This window comes from Micropterus dolomieu, linkage group LG21 (assembly GCF_021292245.1).
Source record: "Micropterus dolomieu isolate WLL.071019.BEF.003 ecotype Adirondacks linkage group LG21, ASM2129224v1, whole genome shotgun sequence".
Lineage (NCBI taxonomy): Eukaryota > Metazoa > Chordata > Actinopteri > Centrarchiformes > Centrarchidae > Micropterus > Micropterus dolomieu.
The window spans coordinates 4,302,137-4,326,414 of NC_060170.1; the positions used below are offsets into that span (position 1 = coordinate 4,302,137).

Below are 24,278 nucleotides of genomic sequence, written 5' to 3' on the forward strand. Positions count from 1 at the left end.
TGTGTGTGTAACATGACCGTTTGAGAATCACATCCATTATACAATCAGTCTCTGGAAGCTAAACACTGACTGGTTAATGCAGATTCATTTTCTCTTCCATCCGTTATGCTCATCACAGATCATTTTGAAAGGGAAATGTGATGCATATTTCATATTCATTAACTCAAATTAGGCTCGGCTTGTTCATCAGCATTCCCACGTCAGTAAGTGCCTGCTGCCATGGGCGCGCTTTACTGACTGACAGCTCACCCGCCCATCCTTTTCTTAACCTGTTTCATTATCCATCCCACTCCACTATCTCCCAATCCCATTTAAGGGAGTTGAAAAATTACAAGCCATTTTAGCTCAGTTTACCCAGTCTCTGTGCACTGACTGGTTACATCTCACTAAAATCACCCCACTTAACTGCCTGTGGCACGACCAGGCCAAGTGAAATCTCCTTGCTATCTGCTGGCCCAAGTGGGTTAGCAATTAGAAGAGCCTGAGGATGTCCTCACCATAGCCCCTGGCATAGGCCCGCGTTATATCAGATAAGGGCGGTCTTAACGGGATGGATTTGTCCTGGCTCAGTAATAGACAGCAACATTGTGTATTGGATTCGTACAGCTAATCAGAGAAAGAGATCAGTGAAGAATTGGAATGTTATTGATTAGGACATGGGCCCTCAATGCCACCAGGAGCACCTGATAACATCTCTTATTTACCAACTAGCCTGATGAATCACTGGGCGCTGATAAAGCTGACAATGCCCTTGAGTTTCCCAGCAGCAGACGCTAAGGGAGGACTGTGTATCTGCACTCTGTGCTGTACAACACTCGAGAACAGGCAAAGTGTGTGTGTGTGATATTGATTGCATTTTTTATAGATTATTCCAGTCCTATCTATAAAAAAACATTGGCAGCAGCTGTTTGCAGATTAAATTTTAGCAAGTTCATTTGAATGTCACTTTGAAGGCTTGAATTTGATCAGAAATGAAAGGACACACCCATTTCCGTGGATTTTGCTTGTGATTCTAAACTTCAGGTTTTAGTGTGAATCTATCAACGTCTTCTATCTAGACTCACCATTTTGGACCAACATTTTCACAGGGAGATATCCATCATAGTACAAAAAGACATACCTGTTCTTTAAAGCACAATAGAGCCACTGGACCAGAATGCAACAAGGCTACAAGGCAATTGGCATTTTGAGCAGACACACCCTAGCGTTCACAGAGTGGTCGGCTCGTGAGCAATATATATATATATATATTTATATATCTGCTCACAAACCCCTCTGAGATTGAAGGCAACAAGCTCACACCACGTGTTGAAAGGCATTCTGGGAAATACAGAAGTGAAGTGGAAGTAGATGAGGCACAGTGAGGGGAAAAGGGGGGCGCGAAATGCACTTCACAAACTGATGATACATAACAGCGTAAGAGGATGGGAGACTGGATTTTCCCTGTAAGACAGTACTGATCTGTTCATGCCAATTTGGTCACATGAAATTAAGTTTCAGCACTTTCTTATAGATTTCCGAGCTGGGTGAGGAACAGCAGAAGGTTTAGTTGGATTCTTTTCCCAGCAATAAAGTTCTTATAAGGTCAGTTAGATGTATTATACCAGCTTAACAATGCAGAGAGATGAATAGGATAAGATATGCGGACAGAAATAATAATCAAGATAATTTCCTTTATTCTCAGGGGCTACATGCACAGCAATACTTGATGCAGCTCAATGCAATTATGAGAATATCCTGATGAAGTCTCTAGTAAATGCCTTCTTGTTATTAAAAAGATTTCCTCTCCTATTTTAATGCTAACTAAGGCATACTGAGTTAAAAAAGAAGACAGACAATAGCAACATTCGATAACATTTTCACAAAGGGCCTTATGCAGGCTTGGAGCTAAAATCTTCTTAAATAAATTGTGATGGAAATGCATTGTCCAAGAAATAATGACAAAGGCTTGGCACTGCTGGCTCAATTTCAGTGCACTGTACAGCTGATTGAACATTATAGAACATCACATGTCACAGATAAGGCTGGAATCGGAATCATTTGAAGCAGGCAACTTGTTCGGTAATATTGTGGCCCTGGCCTGGTGTAAAATTCTAGTTTGAAGACAACAATTTTTTTTACCTAATTATGTGCTCACATGATGTGAATTTCTAAATAAAGTTATGTTTATTTGCTTAAAAATAATTGACACAAGGAAACCTGGAGCCAGGTAGTATTATTTCAGCAACAGTACTGGTTGTTTTTTTGGTGTGTGGGGAAATAACGGAGCTTTCATGTATAGCTGGTGGTGAGTAGTGGCACAACATCAAATCTCCTAGCATGTTAATGTGGCCATGGTCCTAGACTGCCTGCACAGTTTTCAAAACATTTCCTGGTTGATGTTTTAAACATTTCAGATGGTTCTAACTTTTCAGTATTTTGCTGAATCTTTTGCTTCACAGTTGGATAATAACAATGACAGGTGTTTTTATTAAAATCTTAATCACAGTACTTATGATGCATATGGTGCCAGCCACTTCATCAAAGTGCTGTTTGGACACATTATTAGTCAAGTGTCTATTGGAACTTGGATAAGATGGTACAGCTGTCTAATTTTTATTGCGATCTTTCATGCCTTCTACTCCACTAATATCTATCTGAGACACATGAGCGAGAGACATATGAAGGGAGCTATATGAAAAGAATATTACCAAGGCCTAGACCAATATGGGATCAGGATTTGACTCAACAGTGTTTGCGGTGTCAGTCTCTAAAGCCTGTAATGGAATCTGCCTCACCCTGACGTAAGGAGCTGCAGCCAAAGAATTTCATTAGTCTGTCATTCAGTGGAGAGTTCAAGTGTCCCATGCTGATCACAAGGAATGAAAATCTGCAGGAGAATATCGAGAAAATTGGCAGGTTCAATCTACAGTTACTGGTATCTGCTGTGAAACACCTGGACACAATTATTGAACAGTTATGGAGCATTCAGATCGAACGTGAAGCAAATTTTCTCTTCGCTTTATTGTGGTGTGCTGCAAGGAGAACTTTGCACCTATTTCTATTCTGTGGAATAAGTCAATCACTTCTCAAGGAATTATGTTACAGTCGGCAATGAAGAATAGACCAGCTACGATAGAAAAAGGAAATGTTCAAAATGTAAACATTTTAACCTTAATACTGACAAAGAAATAGTGATACTGTGGTGAAAAATATTTGTGGAAGAGAAGATCCTTATTTTAGACTTTGTGGTAGCTCTTTGTCATTGGCGTCCAAGATTTCACTTTCATAGAAATATATAAGGTCACGTATTGTTGGAGAGCTAGATTTAATTTGCGTATGTTAGGTCCCACTTGCATCTTTCTGTCAACTTTGAATGCAATAGTGACGCCTCTAAAGTTTGTTTCACAATCATTCTGAACAAACCTTAAAGCCGAATTAACTTCTATTAACTTATTGATTTTTTTGGCCAGATGGAAACTCCAAAGCAAAGTCTTCTACTTTACGGAAGCCCGAGGAGGAAATACATTCATACATTTTATTTACTCCATTTACAATCTCAGCGATAACGAGTAGATATATTTTATTTTCTTGGGATCTCGAGATATTGATGTCATTATCTTGAAATAACAAATGTTGTTTTCCAGAGATAACGAAATCATTGTCTTGAGATCTTGAGATAATGAAATCTGAGATAATGACATAATTAATTCGAGAACTCGAGAAAACAATAATTAATTAAATGTGATCCACCGGCAAAGCCAGTGTCAGGCCTTGATTGAAGAGCTATGTGACTGACATTGCTACACTAAATGATGTTTCCTACAGTCGTGTAATGTGTGATGCTTGGCAACAGGGTTGATGGATGTGGACTTATCGCCAGGATGCACACACTCCAGCACATGCTTTATTGTGAGCATGTGAAATGGTAACTTCATAATTAATTTGTCGAAGAGGGAGAGAAAAAATGTGGAGATCAAACACGCAACCCAGAGAGTGAGAGTCCCATGCTCCACCAACTTGGCTGAAAAGGCATGCTGACTACCAGTCTCAAATTATCTAATGACTTAAAAATTAGAATTGGCCCAATGCCAAACTTATTTGACGAACCCTGTGTTCACCAGGTAGTTTGTCTACTGTATGGTGCTGGGCAGTGCACAGTGGGTTTTTCAGAGCTCTTCGCTAAAAACACCTGTCTGCCGCTGTTGGAAATAAAGAGCAGTGTGACTGAACCAAACTGTAAAGTTGCAGATTGCAAAACCAAAACAATGACCTCAAAGACACTATGGTGATCTGTGGAGCTGCAGTTTCAGATGATAATTCCCTGTGGGTCTTTAACAAAATCTAACACTATTATACATGGGAACCTAATGAAGTTGTTTATTTTCAATAAAAAATAAGGTCATTTAGTAATTTGAGTCCATGCATGTAAAGCAGTGACTATCAAATCTATCTGTTAAATAAAATGCTAAAATTAGGACCTCCAGTTTCTGATCAGAATCCTTAAAACCTCCTATCTTCACAAACTTGTGTTTTATGCTACTCACTGTAATGTAAACCAAGAATTCCACCCGATTAAGATTCATGTCAGCCTCAGGAGATTAGTGTGGGTGGGTTTTTCTCAACTACTTCCCCTGAAGTAAACTCCGTCCTATTTCCTATTGTGATAAAACCCTCAGCACTTCCTCGCACGGTTGCCGTGAAAGCCTACCTGTCTCACCAAATCTGGCAGATGCTCAGCAGGGGGGCCTGCTGGGAGAGCTGACTGATCCCCTGGGTGCTGGGTGTAAACCGGTACCCTCCCCCCCATATGTCTGAGACAGCGGGGGGAGCCATCACTCACTGGCGCCGCCTCTCTTCCCTAATTGTGATTACTGCGTCCAAACTGGGAGTGTGAGAGAAAATCAGCATCCACCTGACTCTGTCAGGGGGAAACTCTTTATCCTTGTTTGTTCTAAAAGAGGAGACGTGCTTATGCTGTTAGGACTCGCACATTCTCCTTTATGTGATTTTAATTGAGGCAGTTAAGCCTCCCTTGGAGGAATCTGGCTATTAAGCACTCGGAGTTGCACACAAACATGTTTCCGTATAGAATCCTGGTGTTGAGTAGTTATTCATTGAGCAATAGGAAAGAGAGGCTTTGAAAAAATCCTTGACCTTTCTTTCCAGCATCCGCTGAGTGTGAATGTTATCATCGGTGAGCAGCGAGCAGACAAAGCTCTGGCCTTCATACACTGCAGAAGCCGTATCGTGTGTGTGTGTGTGTGTGTGTGTGTGTGGTATGAGGGTGTGTGCAGGGGCATGGGTGGTAAGTATTTATCTGCATGTACATATTGATGTGTTATTTGTACTGCCTGTATTGGTATTGCATGTACACATGTACATAACGTGACAGCGTTTGTGTATAAGCGTGTGTGGCTTAATGCAAGTATGTTTCACTGTGTGTGTGTGTTTTTAGGTATTATTGCATGTGTGTTGGTGCACATATGTATGTTTGTAGTGTGTTTACAGTGCGTGTCTTTGCATAGTTTAGAGTGTATTTGTTGGTGTGTGTGTGTGTGTGCGTGTTGGTTTGTCTGGGTGTGTGAAGCGCGAAGTCCTGACTGAAGCAGATAAACGGCCTCAGTCCACACCTGCCAAGCAGCCCAGTGGGGCTTGTTGGATCTTTGTTGGTGTGTGTGTGTGTGTTTGTGTGTGTGCGGTCAGGATGGGGTTGCCGGGTGGATGGAGGGGTGAACTTGGCAAACGGGCGGTGACACCTTATCACCCTTCTAGCTTCTCCGCTGCTGCAGCCTCGCCTTACTTTTGCAGAGCGGCGCGTATATCTCGGGCTGCAACATAATGGCCTCTAAAGCCGGGATTGATGTTATCGTTGCCCCGGGGTTGCTTTGTGAGCCAGTTAATGGGGTTGTTAACCGAATGTGGCCCGGACAATACACCTCACACACATATACCCAAACCCTCCTACTGCCATCCTCTATAAACTCCTTCGGGGGAAAGGGAAAGGAGGGGTTATAACTTCTCTTTTTCCTAGAGATGATTTTATTTAGCCTTACCGCATGCTTGCTGCCAGGGCTGAGGACTAGGCTGTAAAGGTTTGATTTTTTCTTTTTTTATGTGAAAGAAAGGAGCCCGTTGTCGGTGCTGAGTCAGCGGATTTGGTTTTAATACCTGAGCTGTCACAGGAGTATCGATGCATGCACTAGTGTTTTTATATCCAATTTTGACCCTTGGGAAGGTGCTCGGTGACACTTATCCAAGAAAGTGAAGATGAGAGAAGGGTGGTAGACATACAAAAAAAGGTCTCTGGCTGGAATCGAACCAAGGATGTTGATGGCCTGTCTTCTTCTTTGCTCATTTAGTAGGGCTGCACCTCCATATAGCAACAGAATTACTTGTACTTGCTGAGAAAATAAACCTAACAGAGGTGTAATTTAGACTAATCCTGCTCTAAAACACAAAGTGTAGTGTAGTCCTAATGATTAGAATTAATGTGCTCAATATGTTGTAGTGAAACACGTTTTAGAGATGCTACCTGAAGCACTTGACAAAACAGGGATGAATGTGAAAACATAAACAAAACCCCAACCACCATCCCCCCACTCCCTGCACACACCACTGCTGAATCCAGTTATGGAAAAAAATACTGTGGTGATGACTTTTCACTTGAGCGGGCACACTCGATGTATCAATCTGCATTTAGCTCCCCATCCAGACACAAATGGAGAAACACAAAACCACATTTCCTTGTTCTTTGTTTATGAGCCATTGTAGTTCTAATTGCTGCTGTTTGCCACTATGGAAGTATATTTTCACTTCTGTTCTCGGCATCTCATAACATTGCAAGATGTATCAGTTGTTAGCGGTATGTTTTGGGTTTGTCGGGCTTGATTTCACTTTTTGTTGGCTTGGAACTGGGTGTCATTTCAAGGAGACACGGCTGTGGGTTGAGGCTGTCTCTGGTTACAGAGCTAAGAAGTTGGCACAGGGCCTAATGGGATTGGGAGAAAAAAAGTTTCTCTTTTCTGGGAGGGATAAAAAATTATTTGCTATCAAATATCTTTCCCCCAAAAGATAGGTGAAGTAGACTCTTAAGATGTCTCTATGCACATGCTTGTGTGTGTGTGTCTGTGTGCCTGGGCTCTTGTGTGCAAGTTTTGCTGGTATGTAATATGAATGTGGGCAGATTGGAATGGTGGCTAATTTGGGGATTGATTTTGAACAAAACCTCAGTACTTTAAGTGCTCCGGTTACTGAACAGCAGGTTGAGTTCTCAGAAAAGTACCTGCAGGATTCTAATGTCAGCATTAAGTCCTGGTGTGGAAACCAGCTCTACTTAGGCGAGCTGAGGCAGACGTAATGAGACCTTGATGGAGCATGACGCTAATGTGCTAATGCTGTTCTGAGATCAGAAGTGTAGTGCCCTCAGTTTTGCTTGTAGGATTCTGCTGTGGCTCTTACAGCATGTGGGTGGCACACAAGTGCAGGCAAGCACATGGGCAAGACAGAAAAGACAGAATGATGATTTCTTATTAATAGCCTTTGTCAGATAGGCCTTTCAGAATCAAGATATTTTCCAGTGATGAAGTACAGTAGGTAAAAATGGAAATGATGCATGAACATGGATGTTTTTCCTTAGCTTTTCCTGTTTTTGAAACATCCACTTTTCAGAATATCCGGGGATTTAGTTTTTTGAAAATCCCCAGATCTTTTACAAAAATAAGAATAAAATAAAAGCCCTGGATTCTGATCACGCATTTATGTCCTTGAAAATAATATGACATTGTTGGGTCCTCGGTTCAAGCAGCAGATTGAAAGTTTCTCCACACTAACGTTACTCAGCATGCCTGCATTTTCACTGAGCGTGCAATGGTTACAGCTTCAGGGATTGTCAGTGTTGGCATCTGGTGGAAGCAGCTACGGATATTAGAAATAAAAGGGATTTTGAAGGCAATGAGGCACACTGAGGAAAGAGGAGGTTGAGGAGTTATCTTCTGTTACTATCGCCTCATTTTCAAGCTCAGGTTGGTGAAGAGGGCTCTGTAGCTAGGTAAAGTTAGCTAGTTTTGTCTGGCTAGCCTGCACTCGCTGTCATATTAGATGTGGAACATGTGCCAAAGTACAAAGTACGAGATCATGTTCCTTGGTCATTTTTGGTTAAGGACATGTTATGGACATTTGAAGACACTACACAGACTAGTTAAGGCCCTTTCAGATAGGAAGCGATTTGCACTATGTTGAACTGTGAGCGATGGAGCATAATCTTTATGTGTGATATCTCCAGTCTTTGTATGTCTCAGCTCATCTTCGGGTTTGTCCTTAACTTTAAGCAACATGCTGACTAAGAATTTCCCTTCAGGTGCCAGCAACAGATGAGGAAAGGCGGTCTGTAAAAATTATTCTTTGTAATATTTATTGTTTGACTACCTCCGGCGTTGTAATTAGCTGTGCTGCTGCCGCCACTTGACACACTTAGATCGCAAACATTACAATTAGCTATTTGACTGCTTTCTGTCTGCAGTTAGGTTGCAGATTGCTGATGTGACTGCTACCCAGATGCTTTGAAAATATGCATCCTTTTTTTACATGAATGCAGAGAAATTCAAATAAATTATAAATGGTTGGACTGTAATCTGACTTCAGCATGTAGAAGTGTGTAGACTACAAGTGAGTAGACATAATTGGATTGCTGCTGATAAAGAGTGTACATGTTTAGGTTATGCACCATGAGCCGTATGCAGGAAATATACTGTATTTTATGAATTAGAAATCATCTGTAGAAACACATAATGTATCCTGTGGCAACATGTTAACCTCTTGATGAATAAAGCCACTGTGATTAACTTTATGAGCATGCAGGCACACAGTGCAGTAGACCATTGCAACCAGTGGAGATAAGAGCATCTGTCCGTCGACTGTGTTGAGTATGCATCAGTAATTGGGATCTGCACAGCTCCTGAAAGCCATCAAAAATTACATGGCACACAGAGAAACATGCTGATAAGAATGTGTTTAACATATACAAACAGAATGGGATTTGATGGAGGATGGGAGTGTCACAGCAGGGGCCTTGGTATCATATTGACTATATGATCATATAATTTGCATATTTATGTCATAAGTTCTTTGGCTGATAATACCCACAGTGACAGAAGCTAATACTTTTCTTACTGGATGGAAAAAATTGCATCTGTTCTTTTCAGTCTTTCTTTGAAACCAGTCAGAAAGGTTTATCGAGTAGAAAAGAGACTCTGGTCGATGGTCTGTACCTGTCAGCCGCCCTCAAATTTTATTGCAGTTGGCTGGATGGTTAGCACCAATCTCATGCCCTGATCCCAAAATATGGTGTACAAACAGTTGAAGGTGCCATGAAAGCGCTACACTCTGAACTGATGGATCCTACACATGTCACTGCTGAAGTTTTTGAAGCTAGTAAACAGGCTAATGGCCAGTGTTTTTCTTTGGAATTGTTGTTGTCCATCCATCCATCCATCATCAACCGCTTATCCTGCGTACAGCTAGCTGAAGCCAATCCCAGCTGACAGTGGGCGAAAGGCGGGGTACACCCCGGACAGGTCGCCAGTCCATCGGAGGGCGAATTATTGTTGTGTTATTGTAAAAATAATGTTTATTTAATTTAATACATCACTATGGAAGACACAACACCGAATGAATCCTCAATACAACTCTATAAGGAAAGCCCTTAACGCCAAAGAAAGCCAACTGTCTGCTTTAAAAAGCCGAGCCGGGAAACATATTAAGCCAATCCTGTGATTCCCCTGACGTAAGGATCAAATACACATGCACCCATGTAATCGGTGGGGAAAACGCTTTTTAAACCTTTTTTGGGGGCAAAGTCATCAACCATTTTCAGCTTTTACTGCTGATTCTATACATGCAGGTTTTATGTCCCAGTGACCATTGAAAGTTGTGGCTCTCACGCCGTTTATTTGACCCCACCGAACAACATGCATGCAGCGATATTGCACGAATACAATATCATCAAATAACAATGACCAGGAATTTTAAATCGATTTATGCCTAGAGGACCTATTTCATACCTCCTGAACACTTCTAGACACAATATACTGTCGATTAGCGGCACCCACATTCAACCAGTCCATTAAAAGCCATTATCTAGCACATTAAACAAATAGCACTGAGAATATCCAGTTGTGGAAATTTAGCACAACAATAAGCCATGCTAAGCTTCTGTAAGCACACAAATCTATAGCCAGCCTGAAGTACCAGTGAACTGTCCAAGCAGCCACTGTAACGTCTTCAACAAAACCTCCATAAATATTTAAAACTAAACATTTCAGCCTATATAAGCATGATATACAGTACTGTAGTTTCAATGAATATTAGCACAAGCAGATACAGAATTTATATTATATCATACACTGTATGATATAACATGATATAAATTGAAGGGAAAGATTATGCGAGAAAGAAGGCGTACGATAAAAACAATACATATACTGTATACAAAGTAGATGTAATGTATGCAGGTTTCTAAAGTTTCTATGTTTTTAAAGTTATAACAGAAATTAGTGTTGAGTTTAAACTGTTACTGTTACTTTTCATCCATACAATAAACAACAATAAATAAATCCAGTATATACAATAAGTTACAGGCCTAAAAAGAAGTGAAGATCAATGTAAATGTAATGTGAGTCCAGAAACATTTAACAATATTTAACAATACAACAACACATAATAAGAGATCTTAGATATATGTGCATGTGTATCGCACTCGCCCAAAGTGCGCACATTTGTTTGTATGTGTATGTATTGTATCCATTCAGTGTTCAACGACGTATGTCTGTTAAAAACCAAAAGTTCTGTCAGTGTTTTAATTTCAGATGGTAATGCATTCCACAAATGTATTCCTCTTACTGAAAACAATCAAATGTTGTCCTGCTATACAGTTTCCACTTACTGTGCCTCTAGTTCTGATTTCCCTATTTTGTTTTTCTGCCAGTATTTCTGGCACGAGATTGTTGACACACTTTGTAGATTGTAGAAATTAAAAATTTTCAAAATTGTCAAAACTCAATATATTATGCGTCTGTAGAATGAGGCAGTGGTGCCATCTTACAGATTTGTGATCCATTACCTTTAATGACCTCTATCCATCCATCGTCAACCGATTATCCTGCGTACAGGGTCGTGGGGGGCTGGAGCCAATCCCAGCTGACATTGGGCGAAAGGCGGGGTACACCCTGGACAGGTCACCAGTCCATCGCAGGGCCACACAGTCCATCAACCAGGGCCACACATAGACAAACAACCACTCACACTCACTCACTCCCAATTTTGGGGACACCAACTAACCTAGCCCGCATGTCTTTGGATGGTGGGAGGAAGCCGGAACACCCGGAGAGAACCCACGCGGACACGGGGAGAGCACTCCAGCACAGAAAGGCAGGGGCAACCGGGGTTTGAACCCACGACCTTCTTGCTTTAATGACCTAATGGGTGTAATTGTTACTATACAATACAATAAAAGAGAAAATGTCATGGTGTGCATTAACTGCTGTGCTGCCTCAAGGGCCATACAGTGTCTCTGGAAGCAGTTTAAGTTTGTCTTGACAATTCTGCACAATCTCTTTACATGTCCGTCAAACATCTCGCTCTGTTTCTGTCTCTGATATTTGTAGATTTCAATCAACCTTTTAATTGACCCTTTATGCAACAAGTCTGCCAACTTCAACGACAAATTAGATTTTTTTTAAATAGTCGAGCTGCTACTGGCTTCTCTACTGCAAGAGGTTGCTTTTTCAAATGTAGGTAACTTTAAGTGTATGTATAAACCACGGCTAACTTTTTTTTTCCTGATAAGAATTGTCCTCTTTTGTTATGTGGAGGAATCCATTTAGCTAAGCTTCTCTCCCATACCAAGTCTGACAGAATACCTTTAAACCAATTTACTACTTTACAATAGTTTTTCTTCCATTTCTGCTCAAATTGATTTGTTAGCAGAATCTCTTTTCTGTTGGCAGCCATATTTGCTCAAAATCAATGTAACACCAAAAATTATTACATTGAAAAGAAAACTTGTCTGCTGTTTTTGAGTTTTCCTCAACACCATCTTTGCGCACATCTTTGAGCTATCAGCTGAGAATAGATGAATTTAGAAATCAGTTAAAAGCATATTTGCATCACCCAAGCATAAGCCATCCTAGTTCCAAATGGAAAGGAAGAAAAGAAATACAGGGGGAAGAAATTGAATAAAATTCTATTGTATTCTGTTTGACAGTAAAGTTGAACTGAAATTTGCAGCAGACATTTTAGTGGAAAAAACATCAAACCTCCGGGTGGACGTTTCCCAGAAAGTGGACGTGTGTCGTCCTCTTACCTCAGCATTCCACACATACTCCAACCATAAAGAGTTACCTACTACAAAAAATGTAGTAGGTGCTCAAATCACAAATGGGACTAAGCAAAGGCTAATAACATCAGTCTCCAACGGGTTAACTGCTTGTGGCGCCACTGGAATATTTTATCTAAAGAGTTTGTACTCACTCACACAGATAAGACAATATTAAACAGAAATGTTACCATTTGATGTATTGTACCATAGTTAGTTTGAAGGGTACTTTATGTGTTTGGAAACCTGGGCCCTATTTTTAAATATTTCGGGGTCGAAATGACAAGTCGACACAAAAACATTTGGAATCCGTGCAGTAGATGGCTTCAGTTCTTCTGTTGATCTGCAGTCTCCTGGCAGGTCACAATTAAAACATACACACAGTGACAGAACAGCAGTAAACAAACAGAACACATAATACAGCATAATACAAAGTTACGCACACACACACACACACCATGTCAGCAACAAGTATGTTAGACAAATTAAAAGTAATGATATTTGTATAAAAACCAATCTTTTTGGTTGTTACAGGTTTTTAGATTTTAGACTTCAATACCTTTTTTGACACTACAAAGGCATAGAATGCCCTAACAATATTCTTCTTATATCCTTAAAGCACAGATAATCTCCTCTATCTGTTCAGATATTTGCTGGGTGTTGAAAACATTGGCAAAAAACCCCAAACAATTTTAAATTGTTTTCTTTTTTCATTAAAAATTTTCCTAGAATGTGTCTAGTATCACTTACATGCCAAATGATGACATTTCTGACTTGAGTGAGCACCAAGCAGAAAGAGAGGGTTTAAAGGGTTAATATAGGCCTTTGTTTTGCGTGTTATTCTAAACATGTATTTCAATGCAACATCACATTTAAATGGTGGTAGGGCCTTTCAAGTGAGGGAGACAAAGTTTAATTCCCTTTCTGCTTCAGAGCCAGTGGACCAGATTTTAGGTTTGCCAGTACATTGGGCAGATATTGCCATTTTTTAAAAAGTCTAAAATTGATCTATGGGACAGCACCCCATTCCTATTTTACCTTTATTGGATGGTTAACAGAAGAGAACCAGAGGAAGAGAGAGAAAGATGACATGGGGCAAAAGTTTTCTTCTGAACTGAAACTTCTTAAGCAGAAATGATCCTGAACGCAACATTTTAATGAAGTTCTTGTCATCCACATCCAAGTTAATAAGCTAGCAAAGCTACTGAAGCAACCCTCCCCTCTTCTCCAGATCTCAGAACAGCCAAAACTTCTTCTTCTTTCCAGTCTTTCTCTCAGTGATTTAGACTTTTGTGGATGGATTATCAAGTAACTGCAAAGCACAAGGAGGGGATTGAGGAGGAGAACAGATCAAGTGGTTTACTCTAATGAGCCCTGTCAACAGTATTCTGCCTACAAACAAATAGGGTTGACAGATGACACAGTGGCAGCACTCGTCTCTCCGGCGAACCACCTGTCGGCGCCGGTTGGACTCTAGGAAATGCGTTGCTCTGTCGAGAAAGCTTACCGCCGCCTCTTGCCTCTCTCCATCAGTCTGTCTGTCTTTTCTCTCCTGTTCTTCTTCTTTTTCTTCTTCTTCACTAAAACACAGGCTTTCACTTTTTAGGGCATCATGAAAAAGTCATTAGTCATTGTTTTCTCCGATGTCTCTCTTCCCACACATACGTTGTCACTTGCCTTCTCTCTGCTGCTGCTCAGGAAATTATGAATTATGCGTGTCTCACTCTCTACAGGGGCTGCAACTGGGAAGCACCAACCATAAAGCTGCTGTTTTGTTGATTCCTCTTCTTAAATGTGGCCTTTCTTTCTCCAGGCCCGTCAATCACGATTTAAACTACGCTGGTCAACAAATACACTGCAGTGCACCATCCTGAGACGAGTCACCTAATTTGTACCAGCGTTTGCCAACTTGTCAGCCGTGTTTAGTGTGACAAAAAGGAAGAATCCCATTTTTCTGTTGTCATTTATAGCCGCCACAGTGGAGACTGCCCGCCACCAAATGTTCTCCATTTCTTAATTTTAAGGTGAAAGCCAGCATGAATCCATTGGCATAGCCCTGCTGTCATTCACTCGCGTTTAATTGGTATTCATTCGGAAGTCTGCTCAGCGCTTCGCAAGCTGTGCAGCCGCAGTATGTGGCTGTTAGACTTTAGTAAGAGCATGTCAGATTAAAGTGTTATTTATCAGAGTGTGGTGCACAAGAGCCAGAAGAGTCAGGGGTTGAAGGGTTTGGTTATTGGTCTTTTGCAATCCCCAGCACATTGCTTTTAATCCAGCTGTGGGTTTAAGGCCTGCAGGCTGCGGAAGGCTCTGTGGAGCAGAGAGAAAACACATGTGACAGGCCCTAAACCTATGATTCAGATTAAAACCGGGAGCTGTATATCCATCTGAAGCTATATGATAGGGTGACAAACATTTCCAACTGGGGGCTTGCAGCTTGATGCCTTAGAGGATTTTCAAATAGAGTGTTTTTTTCTTCTTCTTTAGTGCATTAAATAGAATAAGAGCATTATTCACAAGCCTTTTGTGTTACATAATATGGTTTATTGTCCTTGTGTTGCTTGCACAGCGAGCCTACATATGCTATTTGAAGTGGTTAAGTGTAGTCCAAATTATTAATGCTAATTCTGCTACAGCTGATTTAGCTTTCCTCTTGTTAGCAGCATTGAGAGCTCAAAACATACACTGGAGGCCCCCGGGGGACTGTGTTTCTGCCAATTTCCTTAGTGATGCTCTCAGAGCTCAGCATAGTGGGGGAGAATGCACTGATTTAGGAAGTGTGTCAGCCTTTCCTAAGAACTTACGCAGAACTAATCCTGTAAAGCCCATCGCTCACTGACGCAAGCCATATCGAGGTATTGATTAAGGATTCTATTTATGCAGGGCTTTCCTCTTTCAGTTTTCACCATAAACAGTAGTTCTGCACGTGTTTAAAACAATGGCCTTAATCCAGCCTGTAATCTGACCCAAGTGAACCCGACTGGTACAACCAAATTTGAAACCCCCAATGACCGAGGAATGGTAACACTGCTCTACCACTTTAACCAAAACCGTAATATCTACTTATAAGTCAGTCACAGCCTGACCAACGTGGCATGTCAAATCAGTCTTTCTCAACTGAATTTAATGGTTCCAAAACAGTGTAATCGGAACAGAACTATGTATGGCATTGCAATTTGTACATGCTGTCACAACAATGTCATTCAAGCTAATCAAGCTAATGCGATGTATTTGGACCAAGCCTGACCCTGACAGAGCTAACCAACTCCGAACCCGATCCGAATCTTTACATAACAAAACGGCCCAAACCCAGCATCCTAAAGTATCACGTTCCAGATTGGGTGTGGGCTGTTTTAGTAGGAGATTCTAACTACAGACATCTTACATGTTTTGTGTGTATAGTTTTTAACTATAGTCTATCCCCTCTGTTGTCCCAGGGCTGAGGGTACGTGAGGTGATGATCAACGTGTCCCGTCAGCAGGTGGAGGATTTCCACGGCCCAGAGGACTACTGGTGTCTCTGTGTGGCCTGGAGCCACCTGGGCACTTCCAAGAGTCGCAAGGCTACTGTCCGCATCGCCTGTGAGTATGGAAACACCTCAGTGATCAGTACCTAGCCGCTGTGTCACAAAGCTCTTTGTAGCCAGTTTGGCGATATGTAAAACTAGTACCTGAGACATATGTGTACTCATATATCTGTGGTGCTAATTAAATATATTAACACCAAGACAGATATGGTAAATTTGCTAGATACAGTAGGCTTAGGTTGTTTTCACATTGAACTTACTTGTTTTACAGACCAACTGAAATTAAATGGCATGTTTTTTTTCTGCTACGATATGCACATCTGCTCTATAAATGTCCTGTTAATGTCTTGTTTAGCATAAAGCATAATTTTTAATATCAAACACCAGCTTGCCCACTTAGCGGGTCAGAGAGAAAAGGAGCGTGTCTGATTCATACCCATCCTTTCAACAATACACATGTTAAAATAGACTGAAATCATTTTGACGTGATTATGGACTGTAAAAAGGGATGACTCTGTGTTTGTCCTTTTTTTACAGTTCATTTATAGGCAGGTGAGAATTTCCATTCAACCCCTCACAAAATGTTACAGGGGTTATTAGACAATGAATAAAATATGATGATAATGATAATGAAATAAATAGACAAATCCACCTGATTACTGCTTGTATCCAGCTGTTCCTTGTGACCACCAGAGCAGAAGATAAATATTAAAAATAGATAGATAAAAGAAGATAAAAGCAAATAAAAAACAAAACCTTCAAATGCTACTGTACTGTACTATGTTACTTTAAACCCACTAACAAACTGTATATACCTTTTTTTTAATTTCTTTGGTCTGGACCAAACTGTATAAACACAGCAAGGTGACATAATCTTCAAGGAAAGACTTATCAGTGGTGAAATAATCAATTCTCAGAAAGTAACGCTGTCAAATAAAGTTTAGACGCAACCAGCTATTCATACCAAGTGTTGTCCAAACCCAGTAGACCTATGGCTGCCAGACAGCGTTATATCTAAAAGCCCTCCTCCTTTGAATTTAGTGTTTTTACTTGATTATTTATATCGAGAAAGCTGACAGAAATCACTTACCTTTAAACTTCAAGAAAGCAAAGGAGTCTTTCCTAGTCCTTTGAAGAGAGGAAAAATGTGAGTTCAAAGATGATGTGATGTCAAAGTCTTTATCTACTAGGATTTGCACATCATTGTGTTTGCACTTACTTTGCACTTACCTACTTGTCAGCTGAACTGGGGTTCTGAGGCACTGTTATAGAGTTTCCTTCCTGGTTTTACATCCCTTATATGCAGGGATCTCTCGCGATCCTAGGGTACATGGAACCCATTTATAGACCATGTTGAAATTTCAAAGGCACATTCCTACTTTTCAAAAAGGCTGACATTTAAAGGTTTTCAGTGGATAGCAGCAGCACAATAGCCTATCAAAGGCAGATATTGTAGAATAGGATCCATCACGACTGTATGCACATAAAAGGGGAGGATGATCAGAGCAACCTTTGTGCACTTCCTCCATCTAGTGTATCCTCCAAACCACCTTGTCAACAGATTACCTAGCACAGGGCCATGGGATCCTCTCTATCCTATATGGGCTGCAGCGGGTTTTGAAGGTCGCGGCGTGCAGAGCCGGAGTGTTAGTTGCTGAAGAGGATTGAGGCCAGCCTGACCGTAACACTTGACACCTGACAGCTGCCTCTTATCTCTCCACACAGACCTGAGGAAAAACTTTGAACAGGACCCCCAGGGGAAGGAGGTGCCAATCAACGGCATGATCGTTCTGCACTGTCGCCCTCCAGAGGGAGTGCCTGTGGCGGAGGTAAGGCTGCTGCTCCTCGCCCCTCCTCTCCCAAAAGATACTCCCACTGAGCAGAGAAGATCTGTATCAGAGGGGCCGTCTTTATTTTGCCCAAGTAACTCTCCACCGATTCTACCTCAGCTCTGCTTTCTCTGACCTTTAAAAGGTTTATATACGTGTGTTGGAGACCACCGATAACTGCACCTAAACATTTAGAGAGCATTGTTGGTTCTAAAGTGAGGTAACCAACTGAGATGAAGAGGATTCTTCGGTGGAGGTGTCTGTACTGGATTCTGTAGTTTGATCCATAAGCAGCTCCTACTGTGTGTTGGCGAAGACATAAAAGCCATGAAAGGGAATCTCATCATTGTGTCTGTTGGTTGCAACATACTGTGGATACATTGCATCATTCCATCTAATACATTGTCTACGAAAGATACCAGATATCATTTGCTAGTCTGGAGTCTTGGTTGCTTATTGAGTTCATTTACATGCACACGAGTATCCCAGTTTGTCATTTCTCGGTGTGGATCATATATGGAATGATGTGTCACAAGAAACCTCCCTGTATACATGACTCAGCTGAGAATTAAAACTGGCTGTTCAAGATTCTGATGCGTTTATCACTGGATTTAACTTCTAAATCTGATCATCGGCAGTGGAGGATAAGAGCAAAGATACAGTTCACCCTTTGTATGGTAGTGCGGAGTTTGTATTGTGAACTTTTAATTTAAATGTACTGCTATATACACAAAAGTGCAATAACTTGTGGTTTGCAAACACTCAAGGTGCTTTTTACCAGCAGTATTCCCTTTACGCAGTAGCGATAAAAAAGTTTTCTTTAATGTAAACATTAAACCAAAGCTATTTGCCACTGCCAGGGCATTACTTTTTAGTCCACAGCCACGATCATAACATCATAACAAGCACTTTCTGAGCAACAGGTTAACATTTATAAATGTGTTTGATTTATTTTCTGAACAGGTTTCAGCAGAAACATTTTTCTTTTTTCAGGGAGCAGCAAACAGTCTATGTTCAGTAACAAGTGTCCCTGTCAGAGTGAGGTGAAGTGGTCGCCTCACGCACACGCCCGTCCGCTGTCAAAGTTGAATTGTCTTGAACTTTTTGTATGTGACGCACAGAGCGCCTGCTGTTTACTCGCGGAGCGTTGTGTCCCTGTCTGAAATCACCTGAGGAGCGCGGAGCTACCCCGCGGGGCCAAGTGACTACAGAATGTTCCTAAGACCGACATCTTCCCCAATCCTAACCAGCATGCAGTGTGTAGCTATCCACTTCGCTATGGCATGTGATCGCTTGTCTTGCTTTTATTTATCTACTTCTCCCACACGCTGCATCCACTGTAGTCTGCCGAAGCCTCCCTCCACTGCTTGTTTGGGTGGGTGATTTGCAGGCTGATCAGCATCCCACCCCTCCTGTGACCCATGGTTTGACTGTATGTGTATTCAGAGCCAGTGAAACTTTTCAAAATAATAATAATAAAAACTTAACGTGCGATAAAATCATTGTCGGCTTTAATTAATTAATGTGTTAAGGCGATAATAATGCGTTAACGTGCCCAGCCCTAGTTTTTACATGTAAAATGATCTCAAATGGAAATAACAATTGAGTGCAGCTCTAATTTGCTAACCAAGCATCTCTGTTAGGAATGGAAATCAATTGAACTATCCAAAGCAGGATGAATGCACGTTCGGTAGACCCACAACATTCACACACTTCTTCAGTAAAAAAAGGCTATAAGATGTTTACATGCACAAATACTCCAAAAAACCTGACCATAACTGGCATATTAATGTGAACACAGTCATCGTTAAAGAGCATAATGTTTGCATGTATTGTGGTGATCTGTATGGGACTGCTACTATTGTATTGTTCTAACGCAATAATAGGGTTTTCCATAGTAGGGGAGTAGTCACCAAGGTTATTATAGTTTTGGGTTTCTCCTTATCCAGGTTAAAATCAAGGGCAACTGGACTTGGTTGAAGATACTGGAAGACGTTTCGTCCCTCATCCAAAGGACTTCTTCAGTTCTGACTGACTGACAGGGAAACTCAGCTATTTAACCTCAGTGGGGTCGTTTGCCAGGGTCATCGATACTTAGTCGTTAGTGTTCCTGGTTGCTGTGACGACAGTCGTTACAGTCGTTAAGACTACCTGTGGCCAAGACTGAACGACCATCGTTGGTATCTTCACCTGAGGCCAATAGGTTACGTTTGTTGAGTTTCCTGGGAAGTGATGAAAGGACAGCATTGTAAGTGGGGGATAAGTGGTGGCGTAGACCCCCTCCCCTGTTCAATGACGGCTTCTCGACCCGGGTGTAGATGGCTTCCTTGACAACTCTTTCAAACCATCCATCTTCTCTGTCTAAAATGTGCACCTGGTGGTCCTCTTGACCTGAGGAGTTGGCCCTTCTGTGTTGAGCCATGCGTTTGTGTAGTGGTTGTTTAGTCTCCCCAATATAACCACTAAACAACCACTACACAAACGCATGGCTCAACACAGAAGGGCCAACTCCTCAGGTCAAGACTCTGCAGTTTACTGACATCTGAAGGACAGAGGACACTCGTTTGAGGACCACCAGGTGCACATTTTAGACAGTCATTAAAGCAACCAGGAACACTAACGAACCAGCAGTATCGATGACCCTGGCAAACGACCCCACTGAGGTTAAATAGCTGAGTTTCCCTGCCAGTCAGTCAGAACTGAAGAAGTCCTGAGGGACGAAACGTCTTCCAGTATCTTCAACCAAGTCCAGTTGCCCTTGACTTTAACCTTCGTTGGATAACTATGACCTGGATGACTGAGAATCTTCATAGGTTTTTCCTTAGTTTTTATTTTTGCACCGCTGAACTGCTAGTCGGGCAAGACCAACTGCCCTGAACGTCAGTTCCCCTGTCTTCATATCCACTCGAAATATAGGCTTTTTTAGGTCCTATGAAATAAATAAATAAAAAAGCGAAAACTAAGGACATTTACTCTTATATTTTAGATTATTTTAGTTAATTTTGCAAACCTACAATACACTTTTAGTTTATCGTTTTTTTGGAAAGCCTCGTTTTTTTTTTTAAATGTTTTTTCACATCTAGTTTCCGCCTTTTTGCCAGTGGAAAGCTTTTAATTTGAAGCAGCAACAGCAGGAAAGTTTCTGTTTGCATCAGCAGTACTGAACAAAGATCCAATGTCTCCAAAGCGATCAGTAAACAGTGAGAGTAGTTACCGTGTTGCACTTTTCATGTGGAGCAGGTCTAGACCATACCCCCATCCTCTTAAAGTAAAAGCAAGAACACAGGATGAAACTAACTAAAACTTAGATGTGAATTGTTCTAATTGCTTTTGGCATTTAAATCACGCCTGGTGGCAACTTAAATGGTGGCTCCCAGTGAGACGGAGAACAGATGTTTCTCACTGTGTGATCACCCTGAGAGACTCACTTGTGGGGCAAATATAGCATTTAAATGTCCCTGTGAAAAGATGTCGCCATATGCACATTCCTAAATTTCTAAATGCTGTCTCATTCTATATTTGGCCCGGAGATAATCAGTATGAACAATGGATGAGTAATTGATGTGTGCACAGAACATTTATAAGTAGAGGTCAACCGTGTGCTGTATAAATGATTCAACATAGAAATGGAGGAATGATGTGATTCCAGTGCCACAGAGTCCTCAGTGGGGATAAAAATAGTTGAATCTGAGTGGTACAGACCGAATCACAGCCTCCCATCTAGTCCTTTGTCAACACAAATGAGCCCAGCCATAAGAGGTGGGAGTGAATAATGTAGAGAAAGCGCATGGTGGATATTCTCAGCCCAGTCGATATCAGCGCACCTCGTCCATAAAATATTGAGATGGCATCCATGAGTGTGGTGGTGTAAGGTTTCAGAGTGCAGCTGCAGGATGGATGCTACTGTAGCAAACACGGCGCACTCCCAATAGAATGTGTAGGCCTGCGGTTTTGGAGTGCAGCCTAAACACTGTGCCTCTGAATGGTGTGTTTGGAAATCATCCTCGTCAGCAAGGATGTCAGGATAAGCTAATGAGTCTCCAGTCACTCACAGTGGAATCATTTTGTATCATGTGGTTACAAGAGTTTATTTAAGCAAGAGTCAGACACTTGGCAGGAATGTCTCCTTGACTCGGGAGGTCTTTATTTGCATGAGAGAAATGCCACAGTAGATATATTTCTAGCAACACTGCAGTTTGCGGCCATTCTTTCCATCCAGTTACTTGTCCCATTAGGCTGTTCTTAAGCAACATTTGAGATGTTTTTCTAGTGTTCATTTCACTTTCAGCTTTCAGTCAATTCTCAATTAATCATTGGCTCTATAGAATATCAGAACATAGTGACAATTCCCGTTATGGTTTCCCATGGGTGGATGTTTAAATGTGTTCTGTTTTTTCTATCGAACCAACCAATGCCCAGAGATATACTACTAACATGTATGACAAAGAAAAGCAGCAAATCCTTACATTTGAGAAGCTGGCCCAAGCAAATGCTAAGCACTTTCTAAGATCCTCTGCAGACATGTAAAAATAGTCTGACATGGTGTTTCCATAACAAAGTTCACTTACTTTGTTAAAGCTACATCTACTCCTTCTTCCTCATTGAAAAATCTATAAATAAGTAAATATTGTTCATTCCAAAGGGTCCTACAAGAGGCAAGATGTCTCCCACTTCATTGAAAAGTCCATTCTCAGCGTATGTGCCCTGGAGGTTTCAAATTCCCACACCACACTTGTTTAAGTTACATACTGTACCACAAAGCTTCAAACTGGTTACGATGTCACAAAATCACCTCGTATGTGCAGGTGTTAAACTGAGATTTCAAGGAGAGGCTTACAAATGTTCAAGTCTGTCAAGTCTCAAAACAACACTCAGGGGTCCATTTGAACATCGAAGCAGTAATCATTCCTCCTGTTCATACTGGCCATTAAAAGATCCTTTTTATGTGTTTTTTAGTGCACATTAAGAAGACTTCACTAGCCTGTCTTAGAAAAATCCTAAGTGAAGCTCAAACATCCAAATCAAGGAGTAATAAGCAAAACACATTTTTGAGAGTTCACTTAATCAACTTCTCATTTGCAATATGTAACACTGCAAAAATAGCCCTTTAGAATACCCACTGGAAATAATGTTTTACAGTATGCATTTGGTATTTCTAAAATAGGAGGTTTTGCTACTAATTCTAATTTCATTACCAGTCTGAAAAAAGCATAATGTAGCTGTTTCCTGTATGAACATCAAATTTTCTTCTTTGTGGTTCTCAGCAATGCATATTTTATCACTCACTGTAAGTAGCGATCATAACATATTCATAAAGGATTGAGTCGAGTTGCTGTGGTACAAGGGTGTAATTTTCACTGGGGATAGACATGTCCCTCTCACTCTCCAAAATCCCATTTTTGTCCCTCTCAAGTGTTACCAGCTGCCAACATCCAGATGAAGGAAGATATGGTTGGTAAAAATGTTGATATATTCATCTAGGTCAGCTTCCATTAGTACCTAGCGCTCACTGCAATATTTAGCTTTGTGAGTAGGAATGAGTGCTTTTGAGCTTCTTTTGGCCTGGGTTTTGCCTCTCAGGCTACAAAGATACTGCCCTAAGCTTCATATTGGTGGCGCATGTTGGGACAGATAGTTCAGAAGTTAATCTACTAAACAAAATATTATTTTCAGGGTTAGTGAATTAATAACACAGAAACTGAGTCCACACATCTTTTTTTTTTTACTTTTTGTCTAGCTTGTCTTCTGAAACTAAACCTACATCTCTGCTGTGGGATAATTGAACCTCTGGCTGTTCTTTCCATTTAAAAGTAACATCAGTAACTTGCAAAAATGTGTTATGGTATGGGAAATGTTGCAAAGCATTAGGTAAAGTTAAAGCTACAGTTATTTACCTTAACCTTTTTGTTTTCTTTAAAACAAATTATAATTTTTTTCAACCTTTAATATAAACATTGTAGGCCTAATAACTCAATGCAAAACATCACAGTGATTAATCAGAAAACCCATTCCACTGTCTATGTGAGGACCCCTCGCCAACTTGTGTTTAAATTTTGCAATGCTCATCAACAAATTATGAACACATTGTAGAACACATGTAGAAGACCTCTCCATGACAGTAGAGCTCACTGTTAAGGTTGTTATATAATGCTCATTTTGAGGTTCTTATTCAGGGGTTGTACCAGAACAGGTTTACATGGTTTCATTTTCATAAAACACCATATTTTTTTGTCATACTGCACATTGCTGCAGCTCCTCTTTTCACCCTGTGTGTTGAGTGCTCTGTTTTAGCTATGCAGTGATGCAACTCACCCCTACATAATCTTTTTTAGGAGTTGCACATGCGTAGAACCTAGTTAGGAATTACTAGCCAATCAGAAGCAGAGTTGGGCGGGTCCTGAAAAGCCATAAACACTGCTTTTTCAGAGTAGTAAGTTATTAATTTGTAACAAAAGTATCTTTCATCCATAAAATTTTAACTGAGCTCTGTCTCTACATCACAGGAACAACTTCATGTCCACTGACTGCCTGGAGGGTAGCTAGTGTTTGGAAGGGAGAGGAGAGGCAGCAG

At 40.9% G+C, this 24,278-nt stretch overlaps 1 protein-coding gene across 1 annotated transcript in view; it reads left to right on the top strand.

Annotated features, from left to right (window-relative positions):
- The window catches only part of unc5db (unc-5 netrin receptor Db), a 191,885-nt gene that overhangs the window by 98,076 nt on the left and 69,531 nt on the right, over positions 1–24,278 (top strand). Inside the window, exons 3-4 of the mRNA XM_046034066.1 lie at positions 15,790–15,933; positions 17,604–17,707. Of these exons, the coding sequence (XP_045890022.1) occupies positions 15,790–15,933; positions 17,604–17,707 (248 nt within the window). The remainder of the gene's footprint in view (positions 1–15,789; positions 15,934–17,603; positions 17,708–24,278) is intronic.